This window comes from Lepus europaeus, chromosome 11 (assembly GCF_033115175.1).
Source record: "Lepus europaeus isolate LE1 chromosome 11, mLepTim1.pri, whole genome shotgun sequence".
In the NCBI taxonomy this organism is placed as follows: domain Eukaryota; kingdom Metazoa; phylum Chordata; class Mammalia; order Lagomorpha; family Leporidae; genus Lepus; species Lepus europaeus.
In genome coordinates, this window is record NC_084837.1 from 25,546,755 (window position 1) to 25,570,841 (window position 24,087).

At 45.7% G+C, this 24,087-nt stretch overlaps 2 protein-coding genes across 6 annotated transcripts in view; one reads left to right on the plus strand and one right to left on the minus strand.

Annotated features, from left to right (window-relative positions):
• CDKL1 (cyclin dependent kinase like 1) overlaps nt 1–11,092 on the plus strand; it is a 60,617-nt gene extending 49,525 nt beyond the window's left edge. Inside the window, exons 7-10 of the mRNA XM_062205160.1 lie at nt 4,004–4,086; nt 6,838–6,894; nt 7,856–8,011; nt 9,340–11,092. Of these exons, the coding sequence (XP_062061144.1) occupies nt 4,004–4,086; nt 6,838–6,894; nt 7,856–8,011; nt 9,340–9,447 (404 nt within the window). The 3' untranslated portion in view covers nt 9,448–11,092. The remainder of the gene's footprint in view (nt 1–4,003; nt 4,087–6,837; nt 6,895–7,855; nt 8,012–9,339) is intronic.
• DMAC2L (distal membrane arm assembly component 2 like) lies at nt 1,389–24,047 on the minus strand. 5 transcript variants are annotated; one of them, XM_062205162.1, is made up of 7 exons: nt 23,975–24,047; nt 22,319–22,353; nt 15,281–15,392; nt 14,203–14,411; nt 13,526–13,697; nt 12,227–12,355; nt 1,389–2,959 (listed from the first exon to the last, which is right to left on the minus strand). In XM_062205162.1, exons 3-6 carry the CDS (start codon nt 15,385–15,387, stop codon nt 12,241–12,243), a joined length of 603 nt encoding a protein of 200 aa, XP_062061146.1. In that variant the 5' UTR covers nt 15,388–15,392; nt 22,319–22,353; nt 23,975–24,047; the 3' UTR covers nt 1,389–2,959; nt 12,227–12,240. The 5 variants fall into 5 exon arrangements, with proteins under 5 accessions (XP_062061146.1, XP_062061150.1, XP_062061148.1 ...); XM_062205164.1 differs by lacking the exons at nt 1,389–2,959; nt 23,975–24,047 and adding an exon at nt 23,809–23,914 and having other exon boundaries at nt 11,683–12,355; XM_062205163.1 differs by lacking the exons at nt 1,389–2,959; nt 23,975–24,047 and adding an exon at nt 23,481–23,771 and having other exon boundaries at nt 11,684–12,355.
• Nucleotides 24,048–24,087: the final 40 nt, after the last annotated feature.

Below are 24,087 nucleotides of genomic sequence, written 5' to 3' on the forward strand. Positions count from 1 at the left end.
AAAGGCAGAGAGGGAGAGGGAGGGGAGAGAAAGAGAGAGAGAATCTTCATCCTCTGCTTCACTCCCCAAATGGCTGCAATAGGCCGGGCCTGGGCTGGGCTGAAGCCAGGAGCTTCATCTGGGTCTCCCATGTGGGTGCAGGGGCCCAAGCACTTGCCATCCACTGCTGTTTTCCCAGGCACATTAGCAGGGAGCTAGATCAGAAGTGGAGCAGCCGGGACACAAACCAATGCCCATAACTGGATGCTGGTGCTGCAGGAGGGGGCTTAACCCACTGTGCCACAGCACAGGCCTTTTTTCATTTTTCTTTTTTTTAAAGATTTATTTATTTATTTAAAAGTCAGAGTTACACAGAGAGAGGAGAGGCAGAGAAAGAGAGAGAGAGAAAAGAGAGAGGTCTTCCATCCAATGGTTCATTCCCCAGATGACCGCAGTGGCCGGAGCTGCGCTGATCCAAAGCCAGGAGCCAGGAGCTTCTTCCGGGTCTCCCACGCAGGTGCAGGGGCCCAAGGACTTGGGCCATCTTCTACTGCTTTCCCAGGCCACAGCAGAGAGCTGGATCTGAAGAGGAGCAGCTGGGACTAGAACCAGCACCCATATGGGATGCCAACGCTCCAGGCCAGGGCGTCAACCCGCTGCGCCACAGCAACGACCCCAAGGCCCCCTTTTCAAATACCAAATAAGTATTATTTTTTTAAAATGAACTGGGACAAGTGTTTAGCCTAGCAGTTAAGATGCTGGGTAAGAAACCTGTTTACCATATCAAGGCTCCTGAGTTCCACCTTGGCTCCAGCTCGTGATTCTGGCATCCCGGCAGGCAAAAGGCTGAAGCAGCCGGGCTCCTGTCGCCCAGGTGGGGGACCTGGATTGCGTTCTCAGTCCCTGGCCCCAGCCCGGCTCAGCCCCAGCCATTGCAGACACCTAGGGGCATGAACCAGCAGACGGGAGCTTACTCTCTTTCCATCTGTCTGTCTCAAATAAAGAAATAATTAAAAAAAAAAAGTTTACAAAAATAATTAGCACTTTTTGACTGCTCATTAACCTTCCCAAAGACACAAGATTCTCTCCAACTCATGATCAATCTGAACTCTAACTAAGGGTCACGGGCAGGCGTTTGGCACAGTGGAGCGCCAGCTTCCCAGATCCAAGCTTCCTACTACCGCAGATTCTGGGAAGCAGCTGGAGATGGCTCAGTGCTTAGATCCCTGCCACCCACACTGCAAATCTGATGGAATTCTAGGCTCCTGGCTTCAGCCTGGCCCGGGCTGTTGTAGACTTTTGGGGAATGAACCAGCGGATTGAAGTTCTGTGTGTGTGTGTGTGTTTCCCTCTCTTTCTCCTTGTCACGCTGCCTTTCAGGTAAACAAAAGTTAATTTTAAAGAACTTTGATGATCAGAACAATCATGGTTTATTTTATTGCATAATTATTATGAGATCGTAATCTGCTTGGATGTCCCCAACTCCAGGCTTCCTGAGCAGTTAGGGTTATTCAGACTCCACGGAGGAAGACGTCACTCTCAGCGCTGGAGAGAAAGGCTGGTTCATCTGAAGTCTCTAATCTTGTGTTGCTCACCCACCGCATCACCCTTTCCTTTATCTCTGCCCTTGGAGTCGGGGACTGGGCTGGGGAGGGGAGGAGAAGGCAGGCAAGGGACGGATGGCAAGACTCCTGGGCAGTGGCTGCCACCAGCAAGGCCGCGAGCCCATCTCCTTGCTGAAAGCATCCTTTCCCTTCTCTATACGAGCTCCTGTCTTATCTGCCCTCACCATGTCTTGCCTTGTCCTCTTGTCTTCCCTAAGAAACAGAAAGCTGACAGTGAGATCGTGTCTTTCTTGTTGCTTATCCCATGCCAGCATCCACACACAGCAGGCGGTAAACACCTGCTGACGGCGTGATTCTGTTGCATGCTGGGTCGGGCACCTCGAAGCCCCTGCAGGGGCATGGTGCCTTTCTTGGCTGCATTTCCTCCAGTGGCTTTAGGGCACCCTGCCAGCCCTGATGGAAGAGGGTATTTTTGTTTTTCAAAGTTTATTTATTTATTTGAATGACATTGACAGAGAGAAAGAGAGAGAGAGAGAGAGATCTATCCATTGGTTCACTCCCCAGATGGCGGCAACAGCCAGGGCTGGGCCAGGATAAAGCCAGTAGTCAGGTGCTTCATCCAGGTCTCCCAGGGGCGTGGGCCCTCCTCCACTGCCTTCCCAAGCACATTGGTCAGGAGATGGATTGGAACTGGAGCAGCTGGGAATCGAACTGGCACTCCAGGAAGGTTTTAAGGTACAGAGAATCACGTTCATGATGAAGCTCATTGAGGTCCAGGGTGAAGACATTTGAGGATATGTGAGGGATTTCGGAAAGTTAATGCAAAAAGAGAATTAAAAGACAAATTGGGGCTGGCACTGTGGCATAGTGGGTAAACTGCCACCTATGATGCCGCAGCATCCCATACAGGCGCTGGTTCAAGTCCTGGCTTCCTACCCAGCTCTCTGGTAATGGCCTGCGAAGGGAAGTGGAAGATGGCCCAAGTGTGTGGGCCCCTGCTACCCACATGGGAGACCTGGATGAAGCTCCCGGCTCCTGGCTTTGGATCAGCCCAGCCCTGGCTGTTGCGGCCACCTGGGTAGTGAACCAGCAGATGGAAGCTCTCACTCTGTCTCTCTGTAACTCTGAATTTCAAATAAATAAATAAATCTTAGGGGGGAAAAAACATAAAATTATTTTGGTGCAAAAAAAAAAAAAAACAAAACAAAACCAAAAAAACATGAAATCCATGTGTAGCTTTTTTCCACAGCCTTTTTGAAGTCCCCCATACGTGGAGATTTCAAAACATTTTTTCATGAAAGTAAACCCGAGTTTCAGTTCACTTCCCACAAGGTGCTGAAGCCCCCTCTGGTTTTGGTCGCTTGTCCCAAAGGGGATGAGGCAGCAGTTTTTTGATCTGAGTGAGATGTAAAGTTCTAAAACAAAACAGAAAAAAAGCAGAGTTTTATACCCTGGGGTAGGAACTCCAGCTCAGTCCCGTGGCAAGACGTTCAGGCCCCTGGCTGGGGGCCTCCACTTTCCACACTGCTCTAGGAGGGGCCAGGGTGTGCCCCAGAGGAGCCTGGCTGGATAGGTCCTTACCTTCTCTGAACAAAACTCTCCACGCGTCAGAGTCCTAGAATCTTCTGGGAGGGCAGCCTGAGCCCACTTGACTGAAATCTGTCAGGGATGAGCTCCGCCCAGCCCCCTGGAGGATGGAAAGCCTCCTGTTCTTTACATTGCTAAAGATTTATTTATGGATTTACTTGTTATTTGGAAGGCGGAGTGATAGAGAGAGGGAGAAGACAGTAAGAGAAGGATCTTCCATCAGCTGCTTCAGTCCCCAAATGGCTCCAACAGTTGGAGCTGCTCCAGGCGGAAGCCAGGAGCCTGGAACTCCATTCAGGCCTCCCACGTGGGGGCAGGAGCCCAAGCACTTGGGCCGTCTGCTGCTGCTCTCCCATGCACAGTAGCAGGGAGCTGGGTGGGAAGCAGAGCAGCCCGGACTTAAACTGACTTAAGCTGATATGCCAGCACTGCAGGCCGAAGCTGTGCCACGACACTGGTCCCAGACAGGCTCCTGCCGTTGCGTCACCTAAGTGCACCTTGGCAGCAGAGGAAATGGAACTTCTAATTGGTCACTAAGTTCCTCCCAGCTAGAACCTCCTCCCTGCTGTCCCCCCCCCCCCCCCCCCCCCCCGTTGATGGAGTGCTTTCTTTGGATCAGGTGCTGTTCTCACTGCTAGGCCAATCTACAGTTACCATGACCCATAGAGATGCAGTTCGTACGATTTTGATTGGCACTTGTTGGACTTAGGCAATTTAAAAGAAATTATTTATTTATTTGAAAGGCAGAGAGACACAGCAAGAGATGAAGACAGCTGCCATAGGTTTGGGTATAGATAGCCCCAGCTGCGGTGGAGGGAACAGAGGTCTGTGTTTGCTAACCCGTCTCACCTACTCTCTTCTCTTACCCGAAGGGGATCTCATTCCCAGGCACCAGCAAGTCTTCAGCACCAATCAGTACTTCAGCGGGGTGCAAATTCCCGACCCTGAAGCGCTGGTGAGTGACCTGCCCTGGAGGAGCCAGCTGAGTTCACAGAAAAGGGGAGCACATTGGCCAGTAAGACCTTGGCCTTCACTGCCGGCTTGGAGGCTGCTGCTGACCAAGGCGCACCAGCCTGCCGAGCAGGCATACTGAGCTGTCCGGCCCCAGCCATACCTGTTCTTTATCATTTTCAGCACTTGACCCAAGTAGCTCAGAGCCGGGCAACCTGGTCCACCCAGGAAAAGCTAATTACTCCTTCCCCAGTATCTTCCAGACCCCTACTCTACTGTCCCCACAACCCCCAAATCACAAGAAAGAAACAGCAATGAGCTTAGAGGACAGCCACACTCTGGCACCGCCCGCCTTGGCCGAAGCGGGGGAAAGCACTCATTTTTAAACCTGGAAAACATTAAATGTTCACACCCTTAACCCACTTTGAACAGTTTATCCCAATGAAACCATTAGACGAAGGCACAGAGCTATGGCAGTATTTAACAGAAACCACTTCCTTTAGTGCATTCCCTTAGGAGGGGATTAAGTCTATTATGTGACGTCACTACAATAGAAATATCACGTAGCCAAAGTGACTAGTTTTATATTCATTCATTTTCCTGAAAGAAGTTTACAACATATGAAATGAAAAAAAAATGGTTCTAGAATATGTATAATTTGATGTAATTGCAATAAATATTTAATAATACATGAATTTCTATATTTAAATATAAAAATACAAAATAATGTGATAGTATATCATGCAAAGCTTTTTACATTTGTGCAAAAAAAGGTGCTGCAAGGATACCAACTGTTTACAGCGGGTAGGTATCTCCTCATAGGATTGTGGGGTGATTGTTTTTTCATTCTTCATGTTTGTAAAAAATATGTATGAATGTCTCTTAATGATGCCGTATTATAATAAAAAGCATTTCTGGGGTGGGCGCCTGGCCTTGCCAGTTGGGATACCTGCATCCTGTACCAGGGTACCTGGCTTCAAGCCTCAAGCTCTGCCCCGGGTTCTAGCTTCCTGCTCACGGACATCCTGGGAAGCAGCAGGTGGTAACTCAAGTACTTGCATCTCTACCATCACCCCTATGGGAGATCTGGACAGAGTCCCTGGCTCCCGGCTTCAGCCTGGCCCAGTCCTGGCTGCTGTGGGCATCTCGGGGGTGATCTAGTGAGAGTCTGTTTCTCTTTCAATCAAAACGAATTACCATTACATTTAAAACATCTCAGAGCAAAACTAAGGCTTGTGAAATCCAGGTTTTCTCCCGAAGGAGGTACTTTGAAACCGAAAGGAACCAGCGCCATGTGCCCTGGTCCTCGCGTCCTGTCTGTGCCTTCAGCCCCTTGGTTTGTCCCACAGTGACCGCTTCCACTTCCCCGCCTCGTCCCCTCCTGCAGCACCAGCATTAGGGACAGAGACACAGGAATGACACCTGGCATGTGGGAGGCGACCCATCTGGCTCCCCCCTGACCTGGACATTCCCAGTTCTGCACTAAATATCCTTCAGTGATTTCCGGTTCGATTGTCCACCGCGATGCCTCAGAAACAACCCCGAATTCATGAACGTAGGACGCTTCCCATGGTGTCCCAGGGGTTGTCCTGCAGCAGATTTCCTGTTGACAGAAACACAGGAAGGAGCGCTGCGGGGGCTGTGCTGGTGGACATCTGGCCGGGCCCTGTGTGCAGTCAGTAACCCTGACCGGGAGGCCCTGACCCCTGGGGCTGAGAATCCAGCTCAGCAGGCACGAGGGGTCCTGCGGTGTCACCGCCACAGTTGCTGAAGCGGCAGAGCCCGGCAGGGCTCAGATTGGGCATGCGCGCAGGAAGGGGGGCAGGGACCCGCGCTGGGAGGAGGCCAATGCAGATGTGCTTTAGGAATTGTTTTTCCTCCCAAAACTGGCGGTCTTCTGTCCTACGCTTACCAGTGACAAGAGTGTACTCGGCCGGGGGCTGGTAAGCATCCACGTGACCACAGCACTGCCACTGTGAGCCCTGGGAAGAGCCCGTCAGTCACACACTCCCTACCAGCTGCGAGTGCACAGCGCTCTGTGGTCGCTGGTTTCGCTTAGCTGTCCTGGCTCGCCCCTCACATGGCCTGTGGCAGAGGGCCAAGTGCATCCGTGTCGCTGGCCTGTGTGCCGGAGGCTAGGCTCCGCTTCGCCCGGCCTTGGTCCTGACTGTCTGCAGCACGTGACTGTGCCTGCAGCCAGCCAGCCCTCCGTGGGCCAAGGTTAGACTTGAATGCTAGCTCCAGGGCCTCTGGCAACAGGAGGCTGGTGAGGACAGAGGCAGGCTCTCGTGGGAGGACACAGAAGCCTATTGCAGAAAACCAAGGGGCATCTGTTCACCTGGGTGGGGGGAAAGCTATGTTGAAACTCTATATAAACGTCAAATGCAATAATTAGGGCCTGCTTTTTCTATTGTCAGTATAAATGCCAGAAATTATTCTAGGAAAGACAAGTTATTTAACCTGAGCCACAAAAAAGCTGAAATAACCATTTCGCAGCAGGTGGGTTTTTTTTCCCTCATTAGTATTTACTTAGAATTTTTACCTGTATTGGAAAAGCTAATTGTTAGGTGGGCGGCAGAGCTTGTGAAACAGGCATGGGGAGTTCACAGGGGGAGAGCTGGGGGCGGGGTGGGGTGGAGGTGGTGTTAGGAAGATGTTTCTGCTCAAAAGAAATTGCAGTGGAGGTAAATATAATTTGATTCCATGTTGTGACTTAAAGCTCCCCCGCCCCCCGTTTTGTTTTGTTTTTCAACAGGAACCCCTTGAATTAAGATTTCCAAACATATCTCATCCTGCCCTGGGACTCTTAAAGGTAAAATCACCGCTTTGAGCAGACCAGGAGGCCCAGGCAGTGGTCCTCAGTGGGGTCTCTGAATTACTGGGGTCTCTGAGAGAGGAAGTGTTTCTTTTAGAATTCTGCTCCTTTGAAGTCTATTTTCAGCTTCTAAAGTGGGTCACATTCTATTACAATGAAGACATCTGTGAGCATTTCTCACTTTGAATAAAGTTAAAAAATTGCCTTTGGAATCTAAGTTACACAGAATAGAAGTTTTAGGGGGCTGGCATTTGTTTTATAAATGTATCTTCTTCAAACCATGGGAGCCTTTTAAATAGCCAAGGCCCCAGTACAGCTGCATGTTTTGATTTTACATCTTGCTTTACATATACATTCTTAGGAATGCACCCTCACTTAAAATGAGGTACATTACTAATTAAAAGATGTGTAAGGTATTGATGTCCTGCATGTTTCAAAAATTATATATCTACTGATTCATTTATAATAAAAAAAAAAGTAAGTTTCATGGCCTACTTAAAGGCAAAGAAAACAGTTACGAATGATGTAATACAAAGGCCAGCATGTTAGGCCTCTTCTTCCCCACATACTCCTATGCTTGTGATGCATAGAGGGTTTCTGGAAGGACATGCATGTGTGTACATGTACACACACACACACAGAGTAACTGATTCTAGGAGGAGGAATGGGAGGCCTAGAGTGGCAGAGACTTGCTTCTGCAGTTTGAATTTTATTTGTGCCACGTGTGAAGTACTCTTTTTAAAAATGGAAACACTGCTTTTTACAAAGTACACACAAAGGACCACGTGTGTGTATGCATGTATGTGTATGTGCATATATTATGTGTGTGGAATCTATGTGGGTAGTCAGGAATGACTGTGGAAGTAACTCAAATTACGACAGGTGTGTTTTTTCTACTTACATAAAGATTCCATCAGTACCATTTAAGGTAGTAAGAGGGGCTTCTCTGCTCTCCCAGGGCTGCCTGCACATGGACCCTGCTCAGAGGCTGACCTGTGAACAGCTGCTGCAGCACCCCTACTTTGACAGCATCCGAGAAACAAGAGAGCTGGCCAAAGACCACGACAAACCAACAAGGAAAACCTTAAGACAAAGCCGAAAGCACCTGCCTGGGGTAAAGATGGTGCACTGCTTTATAAAAGTTATCTGATTGATTACGGTTTCTCAGACCTGCCACTGGAACCCAGCTGGAGTTCTTGGTGGCAACTGTAGCTTGCAGCTACACCATCCGTCCAGCGTTAAGAGACAGGTCACAGGCTCTCCCCACCAGGGCCCAGGGACATCTGCCTCCTGCAGCCTATTCTCCCTGAACCCTGCTGTTTCCTGCAGCCACACGGGGGCCTGTGTTCCCTGTGTGCATGAGTCCAGCTCAACACACTTGTGTTTCAGAGAAACAAAATAGGATTTGTAGTTCTTTTTCATCACGTTTACCCTCAGTAGTAACACTCCAGGTTTATCCAAAAAAGGAACGCTTTTCTTCCCTGATCCCTGAGTTGTCAGAATTTGCTAGAGGAAGTGAGCACTTCCAGTGATTATCAACAGAACAGCATCCGTACACAGGACCAGCCTTGGAAATTCCTGACTGGGGAAAACTGATAAAACAGCCTGATGGTCACTGTCTTGCCCTAAGGCAAAAACTCCCAAATGAGCTGTAGTTGGGACCATACCTAAGATGAGCTGGCTTCTGGTCACCTCTGAGTGTGTCTAGAGGCTTCTTAGGCTAAGAATCAGCTTGCCTTAGTCTTGCCACTTGTAACCTCCATTGCTCCCTAACACCAAATGGTATCTGGGTGATATGAGGCTTGGCAGAGGGAGGAGGGCCAGGAGTCCATTAGGAACCCGGCAGGAATTGCATGGCTGCAGGCAAGCCACAGTAAGCAAACAATGATTCTATTTTACTCCCTCTATGACCCAGGTAGCAAAACAGGCCAGAAACGGACTCCCCAACCCCAGTTAGCCCCTATGTCACTTCTACTTTGTGAACGGTCCTGATGGAAATATTTCCACTTCAAAAAACAGGAGAAGGGGGCCAGCATTGTAGTGCAGCAGGTTAAGCCACTGCCTGTGACACTGGCATCCCATATGAGGACTCTTTTGAGTTCTAGCTGCTCCACTTCTGATCTAGTTCCCTACTAAGGTGCCTCAGAAAGCAAAGGAGGATGGTCTGAGTGCTTGGGCCCCTGCCACCCACGTGAAAGACCGGGATGGAGTTCCAGACTCCTGGCTTCTACCTCACCAGCCCTGGCTGATGCAGCCATTAGGAATAAGTGAATTAGCAGATGGAAGATCCTTCTCTCTCTCTCTCCCTCTGTAACTCTGCCTTTCAAATAACTTTTAAAAAGAACTGGGGAGGAGAACCTCACTAGTTGAAGTATTGCTTTTAAGTCCTAAAGGATTCAACTGTTTGATTTAAAGTTAGTAAAAACTGTTTTGTATTTCCAGCTGCAGTACTTACCCCAGCTCACGAGCAGCAGCATCCTTCCTGCTCTGGATAACAAGAAGTACTACTGTAATACGAAGAAGCTGGACTACCGTTTCCCAAACATCTAAGGAGCTAGGGGATTGATGCCAACGGAATGGATCAGTTATTTGAAAAGAAATGTTACGCATCTGACTGAAAACAATTACAATGTTGGGAACACACCAGGAGAAAACACAAGCCAATAACTGGGAGGCCTCTTGGCAAGGAATGAAGGGAGATTCCAGACCCAGTCTTCCATGCCTGACTGTAGTGTCCAGAAGAGAAAAGAAAGACTTGTTTGGAATTGTACTTTTGTCTTTGTTTATCTAAGCAGTCAAGTTTATGGATGGAGTATAAACTGTATCTACTGCCTATGCTACTGGCAAAATTAGATGATGTCAAAGATTTCTGTTTCAGTTAGACCACATGCCCCAGGGGAAAAATGGGTTACAGAATGCCCATATGTGTGTCTGCAGCACTCTGGCGCCTTGAGTCTGATCACACCCCCCTTTCAAATTGTCTCAACATCATATTTAAGGATAGTTTTAGTTCCTAAAATCAAAATGTTTAAAATTCCATTTCCTGTTTGTTCTCTCTCTTGATTTTGATATTTAAAAACAATTTTTGAGGATATTTAAGTTCAAAATATTTAAAATCACATGGATTATCATAAAGACTTCATAGTCCATTGCTGAAAGTTTTAAAGCCATGCTGATGCGCTGCTACTAGACTTTTGCCTTTCCCTTCAGTGAAGACTGCCTCTTGGTCAGACTGCAGATGGGATGGACTTACTGGAATCCATATGTTCTTGCTGACCCGTTTCTCTTCGCAAACAATGCATGAAGCTTGGCTGCTGCCCAAGGTGGTCAAGGAGTAGAACAAGTCCTACAGGCTTTGCAGGAACTGAACCTGTCAGCCTGAAAATGAATACTACTTCATTTTCTCCAGCTCAGCCTCACACTTGGAGATAGATCTACAGGGAGAACTGTATATACTGATCAGGGTTTTGGAAGGAACTGCTTCTGAGCTTTTAACTCGAGTCATGAAAGTTGTTAGCTTGTAAATCGATGTTTTCCCTGAAACATCTTTTTACATTTTTATGCACACACACACATACACACACATATGTGTATGTATATCTTACCTAACAAGTAATATATTACAAATAATAAGTTAGTTTAAAATGACATTATTGAGGACATTGAGGATTCCTAGCCTTGTACAGTAAGACTGAAGTTGATGACATGTAAGTAGCTTTGATTTGGCCAACTGCTCCTAACCCATAAGCTTTTTCATCCTTGTTCTATGGACACAGGGCAACATGTAGCTCCATGTCTGTTTCTTACAGCTCAATACTGTTTCTTCTGTGTATGCTGCCACTGTTTCCTTGTAGTTCTCAGCCATAGTTTCAAAGTTGTATTTTATTGTACCTTCAGAACATTTCTTCTGCACCCTAATTTTCTTTCTGTGCTCATTTTCTTCATGACAGCACCTGACCTATTCACTTATTGCTGAGCAATCCACTACATCCTGGTATCTGTCCAATAATTTTGGTTACCCAACCGGTTTAATGACATCCTAAGGCTTCCTAATTCCTGTAGTTTCTTGCATAGACCTAAGAGTGGGTTAAGGAATAGTCCCTGTGTTATTCAGTTCCGGCTATGCCACCTTGATTCCAATGACAGGGAAGAACACCCAGATGCTACAAAGAGTTAACATTTTTGTCTTTTTTTTTTTTTTTTTTTTTTACAGAGGCAGATGACTATAACTGCCCAATTCACCCGGTAGTTTCACAGAAAATCATTCAGAATCGAAATGCAGCTGTGCACAAATCATGGCGAATCAGTTATGTCAGCACATGGCAGTGAACCCACCTCGACAAAGAGAGCTGTTTTCTCTGATGCGTCTAGTCAGCTCATGCTCAGTTTAACCGTATCTATAATGCTTTTCTTCAGCATCGAATCACAATGTATCACATGACACCATTCTCCATCCTTTCTATTTTCTGTTTCCCAATGGATTTCACTGATAGTGGCAATTATATTAGTAAACAGTATATATCATTTATGCTATGTATTATTTACATAAGCTGGTTTCCAAAAACAACTAAAACTCATCTTTCTGCTTGAAAACTGCATTATGGTGTTTACTATGAAATTATTTTCTAAGAGAAAAGCTTAGCCTGCTGGTCTTTAACAGTATTTCCTCTGTTCTGTTGTCATCAGCAGCACTATATGAATTAAGGCAAGTTATCTCTGTCCAATTTTCATAAAAAAAAAAAAACTAACCTAAGCTTATAAAATAGATTAGGAAGCATTTAGTCTGATCAAGTCGATATGCTATTAAGAACACAGAGATGCAGGATCATGAGAAAAGCATGCAGACCGTGGGAAGCCATATAAAATGAAGGCCTCAACAACCTTAATCAATTAATTCATCAATCTGTAATCTGGGTTTTAGTTCATCATGATTGTGCACTTACAATAACATGCTTCAACAATTGTAAAGTAAAATATAATACAAATTAATTATAATAAATAGATATCCATGTTATGCTCCCTGATCACTTTGACGAATCTATCTACATGAGAAGATATTTATATGGGTATTTATATTAAATACTGAATCTTACAACTTAAATGCTACCTAATTTGCATCTTTATTAACATGATTTATTGTATTCAAGTCTCACTTTCAACAGAGTAGCTTTAGTGAGTCACATCCAACTAGTTCCTTCGATGTAGACTCTCCATTTCTACAGTGCCATGATAAGACTTCTTTATCCTTCTGTGAATGATCATATAATATGTGTTGTTGTTTAGGATCACCGATTTGAAATGATCCTTTATACTAACAGAAGACACTTACTGGCCACTACTCTTTTACTTCAAGTGCAGTTCTAGTTGCAGAGAAGGCAGTGCGGTCTTAAAGGCTTGGACAAGATTTTCTTTTTCTCTGACTCCAGGAAGATCACTTAACAGCAAATACTTGAGGTTTCTATAAAAATGGAAGGAAAAAAAGGTCAATGTGGCCTTGACTTTTATAGAATTCAAATAAAGTTGTTACTTTCAGGAAAAACTAGATAATGTGTTATCGCCCTATACCTTCAGAAAGTCTTTTAGAACAGTGGTCTTAGAGTAAAAAAAAAGTTTGAAAACCACATATAATTTTTTATATTATACATATTCATGAACTTTTTGAAGACCCTTCATATGTATGCATTTCAAGAAATATTTTGTACCAAAATAAACATCTTCTAATTCCATTTTCCATGAACGTTTTGAAGTACTCTCACGTGTGCAAATATTTATGAGATGCCAAAGATGTCCTTTACATGTGAATTAAGTGAATCAACCCAAAAAGAGGAAAAAAAGTGGGAAAGTCCTTAAAATTACTCATTTCTATTGGAAGATGAAACTCGGAAGCCTCAATTAATGTAAGAGATGAACAATCTTGTATTTTTGATCTCAATGTTTAAAATTCTTAGGCTTCCTGTGATGCTCAGGTTATTGGCAGATCCTTTCATTACATTAAAGCAGACCCATATTAACTGGAGTCAGAATTTGAATGATGGGATTTGATTACACAAGTGTATTCTTCATCATTCTGATAAGACCCAGATTCCTGCAATTTTAGAATTAAACATTCCTTGTTGGAAATCTGCTTTCACATTTGGAACTGAGTAACATGCTCTCGGCTGTGGCACAGGTCTGGCTGGCAGCAGAAGGGATGTATGGCAGCTTTCCTAACCAAGAGATGCCTACTAATGAAACTTCTTACAGCGTCGGGCAGTGTCAAAGGCTCCAGAGACTCGTGAGTATCTCAAGGTTCTTTTTCACCTCAAACAATTATCCAGTTACTGCTAATAAATGTCAGGAAATTCCAAAAACATGAGGAAAATGACTTTAAAAGATGGAGAGGAAGCCTAACAGCTAATGCTTATTGAGGGCTTATGGTGGCAGGCATGATTCTAGGTGCTGTATATACATTTAATTTAAAAAAAACCCTCTTTAGGCTTTAAAACCTTAAGGTAAAACTGAAATTATTTTCTTAAATTATCTTTTTCAAAACCTAAAAGAAGACACCATCTATCAACTATTTTAAATTCTGATTATTCACTCGCCTTAATATCATTGTCAAGGTTGCATTTTAGCTTTGACCTCCTACCTTAAATGACACAAAGCAATGATGCCTTTGTCTGTGACATTCCCACAGGAAATTATCTCCATTTCCAATAAGCTTTTCTGTAATTTTTCAAGTTGACCAAGCCTCTTCAAACAGTCATCCTCGATGTAATGACACTTGCACAGCCTGATTTTTTCAACATGCTCTAGGCCCTCTGCGGGGAGAGAAAGCACCGCTTAAGAATCTAATTTATCAGTAAGAAGACTGCTTCAGTCTGCCCAGGACTGTCCTGATTCCAGGGGTGAAGTCCTCAATTCTGGGAAGCGTCCCAGTCCCATGAATACTGGGATGACTGCTCACCCTCTGAGCCGAACGATGTGTTCACTGCACAGGTAGTGCTGAGCACAGAGCCGCTGGGCAGGCACAGCCCTGCACTGGAGAAAGAAATGCCCACACAAGCAGGGGAATAACTGGATACAATTACTGAGGGCTTCTCAGTGGCAAGATTTTGGACAAAGATAGTTTAACAAATAAAGGCGTCCAGAAACAAGCTTAGTTGGGTGAGGGAAAAGGTGTTTGTAACCTCTTCTTAATTTGAAAATAACCTGGGAAGAACAAACTTGATTTTACTGAACTGGGCTGAAAGCACCTGCCTATGACTGTAATAGTGAGTCACAAGAACTCGCTAGGAGCTATGAGCAAAATGACAGGGTAGTTACCCAGGTGATCAAATCCAATGTTCATGATGCAGGAGTCAGTGGCATCGATGGCTTGAATCTTGTATTTGTCCAGAGGGCCTGTTGGGAGGTTGTTGTAGTCCTTCTGCCACCTCTCCTGGCCGTGGTAGCGCACGGTGGCCCCACAGCGCAGCAGCCACTCAGACGCAGCCCTGTTGGGGCCGACATCCTTGATGCGGTCATGATCCACTCTGTTGAGAACAAATGAAGCTCACTTCGACTATAATCACTGGTGTCTTAGATACTCGCCAATATGAACACAAAACAGCAACAACTTTTCATTTCAAACGACTGAGGAGAGAGGTAAGTATATCAAAACCAAACCCCATACTGCAGCTCTATGTGCTCATTTTTTGCTTTTGTGTTTCCAACTGAACTCTGTCAAGGCATATTATTTTTTACACGAGTTTTTCAGGCACACAGGAGCCTTCACTCATTCATGTGTAACACAGAGTCTGACACCAGAGACACTCAGCACTATGTATGAAATGAATGATAACACTGGGTTAGCACTGGTATAAATGATAAAAGGATAAAGAAGGAAATGTTCTGAACCCATTTCCAAATTAATCTCAGCAGTGATATTTATAACTTTCTACACGTGCCTTTTTCTCTAGTTAGTGATCATAATGATATATTAAACAAGATCAGTTTCAAAACACTTCTAAGCATGCTACCTACTGATGTTTTAACAACTTAAGTTCCCTTGATATCATTCGAAAGGATATCTTAAGAAGCCAAAGAATATTTTTAAATGACATTTATTACATTTTCCTGATTTCAAAAGTAATACATACTCATTTTTGACAACTAAAGACATCCAAAGGACAAATAAGAAAAAACAGTGAAATCCTACAACCACAGTTATTTTGTAATCTATTTTTTCTGGTCTTTTTCCCCTCTATGTGCACATGTATGGTTTGTCTATATACAAAATTTGGGTCATACTGCACACATTATTCAAAAACTATTTGATTAAAAAAAAACAAAGAATTAGAGAAAGCTACGGGAACTCCTTAGCTGTAACAAACCCACCTTTCTTCACCTTAGAGTAACTTACTTATTAAATACTGCATTCAACCAGCCCCAGAAGTATCTGGAATCACATGACCATGGGCATTTCTTTAAGCCGCACAGTTGCTGGGGGATTTTTTGCAACAGCATCATTTGATCTAGATATGCAAAACAGAACTCACATTAGATCACTGACGGCCAGTCAGAGTCCCTGCCTACTCACTTCATAACCTCATGGTCAATACTTCTGTGCCAGCAAAGCTGAAAACACACTGGCTACTCAGCAATTACCAAGGCGCTCCTGTCTCTGCTTCTTGGGGATAGGGGCTTTTGCTGCCAACAAGTGGTTGGACTGGATGGTGTCTAAGATTCTTTCCAGGGTTAACATTGAGTTCCACTGTTTAAACTTCAACTGGAGTTGTGTCTGCAGTGTGGCCACCTAGTGTTCATGCAGGCAGTGGCACTACAAGTGAGATGAAACCAGCCGGCTCTATCCCCAGTCTACACTAGCAGCGTCAAAATGACAAACTAAAGTTGCCTAATGTGTTGAGGTGAAGATGCTTACACCAGGGAGAGGAAGGACACATGAAAATGGATCCGTGACAAGGCTGCACAGGGTGTCACCAGAGCAGTATTAACAGAGCACTCGGGAGGGGTGGGAGGGGCCGAGTGGCCTCACCTCTGACCCTGGGCTTTCTTACATGTAAAAGGTGATGATTTGCTCAGATGATTTCCAGCTGCAGAAATCTATAACCTGGGTTGAGACAGTGAGTTTTGATCTAGGTCTCAATCTGATTTATTCCAATTAGTGTTTCTCCAGGAGCGTGCCAGGTGTGTGTGGGGGGAACACAAATGAAACCTGGCTTCTGCCCCCTGAGGAGCTGCCAGTTTAATACGCAGGGCACAGTGGCCCACAACAAGTCACTGAGTAGTTCAAATAAATGACAACCGAATCAGGGAGTTAAAATAAGGAAGAGAGGATTTCAAAAGAGCTGCCATAAAGACAGGATTTCAAGAGACACAGGTACCAGGAAACTATGCCAGGTAATGAGCTGAGGCAGGATCATTTACAGCAGGTTGCTGTTCAGGTTGGTTAGCATGGGGGTCATGAGAAGAACAGGCAACATGCTGTCAGGCCAGGGAGGGCCTCAGGTGCTCAGCCAGGCCATTTGGTATGTGTTCTGCTGGCATCTGGGAGTCACTAAGGTAACAGAACACAGCACTGGTATTATTAGAGCTGTGCTTTAGGAAAATTAGCAGGGGCTGATATTGTGGCAATATCTGTGATGATGCCAGCATCTCATAGGAGTGCCAGGGTTCCAGTCCTGGCTGCTCCACTTCCTATCCAACTCCTTGCTAATGACCCTGGGAAAGCAGAGGAAGAAGCCCCAAGTTTTTGGACCCCTGCTATTCACATGGGAGACCCAGAGGAAGCTCTTGGCTTTGGCCTGGCCTAGCCCAGGCCATTAAAGCCATCTGGGGAGTGAACCAAAGGATGAAAGCTCTCTGTCTCTCCCTCTCTCTAACTCTCCCTTTTAGATAAAAATAAATAAATCTTTTTTAAAAAATCAGAAGGAAATTTAATCAGCAGCAGCAAGATTGAGAGTTAATAGGATGGGAGAGACAGCAGTAAGGGCTTCAGTCTCATGTGGCCAAAGGTAAGGGACTAGTTAGGAAAGGAGGGGAACGACATTGCTGGGTACATTCCCCATGACTGAGATGTTTGGGGCAGGGACCAGAGGAGTTGACAATGACACCAAGTTTTGTTTCGGGGTCACTGTTAGGATAGTGATGCTGTAACAGGAAAAATTACCATCAAGGTTGTGGGTTTAGTTTTACTTTCTGCCAGCTTTTCATATTCTCAGTAAGATATTGGCAGGACTTCTAAGTGGAGAAGACCAACAAATCCTTGGAATCAGAGTCGTAAAATGTTAGCACTGGGAGGAATTTAGATCACTGGGACCAAATCCCCCTTTTAGAGATGAGGAAACCAAAGCCCCAGTATTAAGTAACTTGCTGACACCCTAAATCCTTCCTGGAACAAGGTGAGTATTAACACATACATATGTTTCACAGCTAATTGGTGGAGTGCTGAAACACTCCAATTCTCTCTCTCACCAGTCCAGGGCCCATTTCTCAATCACTGGATAGTTCAAGCTCAAGAGGAAGGAAAGGGCTAGAAAGACACCTGCAAGGGAACCACTCTGGAACTAGGACAAACCGAGCTAGGCTGTAGAACAGTGAGGGGTGACGCTCGAGGACAGGACCCAGGGGGTAACAGTGAGGGGTGACGCTCGAGGACAGGACCCAGGGGGTAACAGTGAGGGGTGACGCTCGGGGACAGGACCCAGGGGGTAACAGTGAGGGGTGACGCTCGAGGACAGGACCCAGGGGGTAACAGTGAGGGGTGACGCTCGAGAACAGGACCCAGGGGGTAACAGTGAGGGGTGACACTCGAGGACAGGACCCAGGGGGTAACAGTGAGGGGTGACGCTCGAGGACAGGACCCAGGGGGTAACAGTGAGGGGTGACGCTTGAGAACAGGACCCAGGGGGTAACAGTGAGGGGTGACACTCGAGGACAGGACCCAGGGGGTAACAGTGAGGGGTGACGCTCGAGGACAGGACCCAGGGGGTAACAGTGAGGGGTGACGCTCGAGGACAGGACCCAGGGGGTCTCCTACACCCTCCTTCATCCCTTTTCCACCAGCATTCTGTCTTCATTGCGGCAAATCTCTCCCCTGCTACCTCCTCTCACTCTCTCAACCTTTCCAGTTTTTTGTTAAGCTCTCTCAAACTGTGCCTGCCCCTAACACTGCACTGGTTACCAAACTCGTTTATCAGTCTGGACCTTCCTAGCTGCTATTCAGGCTGTTACCTCAATTTACCACTCCATCCCCACCTATCCTCCCTGTGGAAACCTTCCCCAACTTCAAGACCCTACTCAAATGCCATGGCCATTTACTCTGCACCGATTCACGTAATACGTGTCCATGTATTAAATAATGTACTTAGTTGAAAAGAAATAATGGTAACACACACATACACATAAACAAGCACAACATGAGAGACACTTAGAAAAATATGATTGCTGTCCTCACAGAACGTACTGAATAGTGAAGACAACAGACGCCATGGAAATGAATGAATGCCACATGGTGTCTTTTTTTTTTTTTTTTTTTTTTTGACAGGCAGAGTTAGACAGTGAGAGAGAGAGACAGAGAGAAAGGTCTTCCTTTTTCCGTTGGTTCACCCTCCAATGGCCGCTGTGGCCGGCATGTTTCGGTGCTGAGCCGATCTGAAGCCAGGAGCCAGGTGCTTCTCCTGGTCTCCCATGCGGGTACAGGGCCCAAGGACCTGGGCCATCCTCCACTGCCTTCCCGGGCCATAGCAGAGAGCTGGCCTGGAAGAGGGGCAACCGGGATAGAATCCGGTGCCCCAACCGGGACTAGAACCTGGGTGCGGAGGATTAGCCTAGTGAGCCTAGTGGCGGCCAGCCACATGGTGTCTTAATAGAGGTCAGAACAAAGGCCACGTGAGATCAAAGAAGGGAGTAAGGGGAAGGCTTCATAGTAGAGGGCTCTTCTGAGGCAATGATTAAAAGTTTCCCATTGTGGGGGCCCAGCACTGTGGTGCAGTGGGTTAAAGCCCCAGCCTGCAGTGCCAGCATCCCAATGGGCACCAGTTCTAGTCTTGGCTGCTCCATTTCCGATCCAGCTCTCTGATATGGCCTGGGAAAGCAGTAGAAGATGGCCCAAGGCCTTGGGCCTCTGCACCAACGTGGGAGACCCAAAGGAAGCTCCTGGCTCCTGGCTTTGGATCAGCTCAGCTCTGGCCACTATGGTCATCTGGGGAGTGAACCAGCAAATGGAAGATCTCTCTCTCTCTCTCTCTCTCTGGCTCTATCTCTCTCTGTAACTCTTGTCTTTCAAATAAATAAATCTTAAAACAAACAAACAAACAAACAAAAACACACACACAAGAGTTTCCCATTGGAAAGCCAAAAAGTATGCAGAGCAAAAGGAAACAAGGAAACATTTTATTCATTTCCATTTGTTTCAACATAATGTAAAAACTTAATAAATATTTGTTAATAGTCTGCAATGGTTGACACATTTCCACCAAGAAAGGTGAATCAGAGGAGCTTATTCAGCAAGTAAATTGTGGTCTTTGAAAATTAAATAATTTCACTTGATTAATTTTGGCCCATCTTTTGGCTTAAAGAGAAGGCCAAATTTCAGCTGTGATCTATAAAAAAAACCTAGATATTACATTTGAAATAAATTATAGATGAAAATTAAATTTATATTTGGCAATAAAGGTTTAAAAAGATTAGGATATTTTTACATTTTCTTTTTTTTAAAGATTTATTTATTTATTTGAAAGGCAGAGTTACAGAGAACAGCAACTTGGCCAAGCAATTTTGGAATTCCTGTTTTCTTTGCTTGAGTCCAAGCACCACCACTGGGAATGAGGAGACCTCTAGTGGTGAGTTGTTGAATTTGCTCTGGCAAATTAAAAGAAGCTGGTCAAAAGCAGTTAGGAAACAGCCACTACTAAATTGCTGCTGCCATAAATAACCCAGGAATTCAAATTATGAAAACAAAAACCAAAGCAAACATTCCAATCAGAACTTGGCCTATAGCCATGAGTGTGTAACAGTGTTTCTAAAAGTTGCAATTATGTTTGTAACTTAGAGGAGGCCAGATTGCTAATGTGTTACTCAAAATAGGATATTTACAAAGTGTTTTTTCTGTAGATTTGACCTAGAGTTTTAGGATTGCATAACAACAGTAATTTTTAAAGTAGAAGTTCTTACCATTGTATTATTTTTAAAAAGATTTGAAAATCAGAGTTGCAGACACACACACACACACACAGAGAGAAATCTTCCATCTGCTGGTTCACTCCTCAAATGGCCACAATGGCCAGGGCTGGGCCAGATAGAAGCCAGGAGCCAGAAGCTTCATACCAGTCTCCCATGTGGGTTCAGGGGCCCAAGTACTTGGGCCATCTTCCACTCCTTCCCCAGGATCATTAGCAGGGAGCTGGACTGGAAGGGGAGCAGCCAGGACTTGAACCTATGCCCATAAGGGATGCTGGTGCCACAGGTGGTGGCTTTACCCACTATGTCACAACACCAGCCCCATCATTATATTCTTTAGAATTTTATCTATGAACTACATGAAATCTGTTCTCTTTAATTAAAAAAAGGTGAGTGACTCCGCCTTGCGGCGCCGGCACACCGGGTTCTAGTCCCGGTTGGGGCGCCAGATTCTATCCCGGTTGCCCCTCTTCCAGGCCAGCTCTCTGCTGTGGCCAGGGAGTGCAGTGGAGGATGGTCCAAGTGTTTGGGCCCTGCACCCGCATGGGAGACCAGGAGAAGCACCTGGCTCCTGGCTTCGGATCAGCGCGATGCACAGGCCGCAGTGGCCATTGGAGGGTGAACCAGAGGCAAAAAGAAGACCTTTCTCTCTGTCTCTCTCTCTCACTATCCACTCTGCCTGTCAAAAAAATAAAATAATAAAAATTAAAAAAAAGGTGAGTGAAAATAAATTTTCAATAAAGTATAAGTTTTGATTTTACATATTCAGTACAATTAGTTAGGCTACTCAAAGTGACAGTTAACTTGGTGGTCAAAAAAAAAAAAAAAAAAACAGCTTTTGAGGCCATACATTGTGGGCAGAGGAGTGTAAAGCAATCACAATAGGGGAGGTTTTTCCCTCATTACAAAACTATTCCACTATAAATCATCAATTACTGATTCTAATTCACATTCCCAAGGTATGTGCAATCCCCGAGGACAGACCAACAGAAAAGTCCACTAGAAACTGGAAGCAAAGGCCTCAGGAGCAGTTAATTATATCAACATCACACGGCACTCATTGAACTACTCATAGGTTCTGGACTTCCCTGGAAGACAGTGAACCTGAAGTGGGAAGAGTGTATCAGAAATATGAATGTCTCTAGCCACAGACCTGACACGGTGTATGCATGCCAGGTAAGATTTTGATTTGAAATTATTTCACACAAGCTACTGTACAGTCAAACCTTGGAGAGGGAGTCAAGCAGAGCAATTTGTACAAAAAGATCATGTGTACTCTGAGTCATTTCCCCCTTGCTAAGCAAGGAAACACATGCTCAAAGTCACTTGATAATTCTTAAAAATCATGACAAAAATCTGATCACAGCCCCTAAAGTATGTAATTATGTATTCAATCTAGTATCAGATCAACTGTATCCTGTGTAAGCTAAAAACCAATGATGTCTACTTTATACCTACCAGAATGGTTAAAACACCTTGATGTTATTGAAAATGAGAAGTACTTCAAACATTGCTGGTGGGAATATAAAATAGTACAGCCACTGTGGAAAAGTCAGGCAGCTTCTTACAAACTAAATACATACTGTGTTCAGAAGGTGGTTAAGCCACATCTCGTATGAGCCCTGGTTTGAGTCATGGCTGCATCAATTCCAATCCAGCTCCCTATTTTATTTTATTTTTTTAAGATTTTAATTATTTACTTGAGAGGTAGAGTTACAGACAGTGAGAGGGAGAGACAGAGAGGTCTTCCATCCACTAGTTCACTCCCCAAATGACCACAATGGCTGGAGCTGAGCTGAACTGAGCTGATCTGAAGCCAGGAGCCAGGAGCTTCCTTCAGGTCTCCCCCGCGGGTGCAGGGGCCCAAGGACTTGAGCCATCTTCCACTGCTTTCCCAGGCTATAGCAGAGAACTGGATTGGAAGAGGAGCAGCTGGGATTAGAATCGGTGCCACAGCAGAGGATTAACCTATTGCGCCACAGCACTGGGCCCCTGGCTCCTTATTAATGTGCCTGAGAAAGCAGTGGAACATGGCTCCGGTGCCTGGGCCCTTGCCATCCACGTGGAAGACCTAGATGGAGTTCCAGGCTTATGGCTTTGATCTGGCCAAGCCCTGGCCAACTTGGCTTTTTGGAGTGAACCAGCAGATGGAAGATCTCTCTCTTCTCTGTTTCTCCCTCTCTCTGTGTAACTCTGCCTTTCAAACAAACAAATAAATATACTTTTTAAAAGTATTTTTTAAAAAATTAAACACACTTACCATATAACCCAGCAATTTGATTCTTGGGACTCACCCTAGAAAAACAAAACACCAGTTCACACAAAGTTACACATTAACGCTCATAATAGCATTATTCTAACACCTGAAAAATGGAATCAATTCAAAATATATTTCAATGGGCAAATGATTAAACATCCTGCAGTATATTCACATTATGGAATGTAGTCCATAAAAAGGAATGGACCATTGCTATGAATACATGCAAAAATTTGGATGGATCTCAAGGGATTAGTTGACTGAAAATGCTAATCCCTGAAAGCTATATACTGTACAATTACATTTCTGCAACATTCTTGAAATGACAACATTTTAGACGGGCAGATGGGGGCCAAGCTGCAAGGGGTAGCTGTGCTTATCAAAGGGCAGTGGGAGAGACCCTTGTAGTGATGAAACTGCTGTATTGGGACCTTGGTGATGTACACCACAGTCTACATACGTGGCAACACGTAATCTAATGGTGCACACAGAAATGCTAAACTCAGAAAAGCTGAGTAAAATCAATGGATTCTGCCAACGTCGAGAGCCTGGTTGATATTATACTCCAGTTCTGTAAGATGGGGAGACAGAGTGAAAAATACACAGGATCTCTATTGTTAACAACTGTACGAGAATATACAACCATCTCAAAAAGTTGAATGTTTGCAACATTTTTTTTTTTTCCAACCTTGATGGAACAAGCAGGCAACATGCTACATTGTTCTCACCAAAAAAAATCAAGTACGCTGTTCTGGTAGTGAACAGCTGTGGGTTATCTAATTCTTCACTTGGCTCAGGACCCGGGAAGCCTCAGGCTCCTGTCATCTGCTTGGGTGTGTGTGTGTGTCCAGCTCACTGAGGACCTGCGGACAGTCCTAGACAGAGGTGAACCGGCTTCCCAGAGCCACCCTGTTAGCGACCCGACCAGGCAAGTCAAGCCCTTCTGGCCAGAGCCGTCGCTACCCTATGCATGATCTGTGCAGCTGCGTGGACTCTAAACTGCCAGCGAGCACCGAAAACTGGTGTTAAACTGGCACAAAAACAAAAACAAAAACAAAACCTGGCACGGAGACAGAGAACCACACATTTTTAGTAAGAAAGTGCCTTAGAGCCTATGTAGCTCATCACCTGCACATTACAGGTAAGGAAACAGAGGTGAGCCGACCTGCACACGGTGAATTTACAACTGTAGGTTGGCCCAGGATTTCAGAAAAGGCACAGACGGATGAACGCTGCTAGCCCGAGCTGTCTGTCCATCCAGTCCCAGCGCCCCGCCCCGAGCTGAGTATTTACGAGAATCAGTCACTGATTGAGCCGACGCCAGTGACCTCATAAAAGTCCACAGGGGCCTCCCTCCAGCCGGGGCGCCCCTGTTGGGTGGACCCTGGGTTCGGTGTGGGCCGGGCTATGTCCGGCCTTGGGCCGCCAGCTGCCCGCAGGGGGCAGGCCGAGCGGGGAAGGGGAAGCCGCTGGACGCGCCCAAGAGTTTTCACCGAAATCGCGTCCAGACTTTCCCCCGCTCGGCGGGGAGGGTCGGTGGCGCGCGACCCGGCGGGCCAGGTTTTCAGTCAGCTCAGCACCGCGAGAAGGGACGGCCAGAGGTGTGCCCACCACCGCCGGCCGACCCCGCCCCGCTCGCGGCCTAGCTCCGCTACTCACAGCGTCGGAGAGAACCAGCGAGCCACCGTCCCCGGCGTCTACGGCGCCGGCCTGCCCCGCGCCCTCCGCTGCGCGCGCCTATTGGCCACCGGCGCCTTCCCACGTGGGCCAAA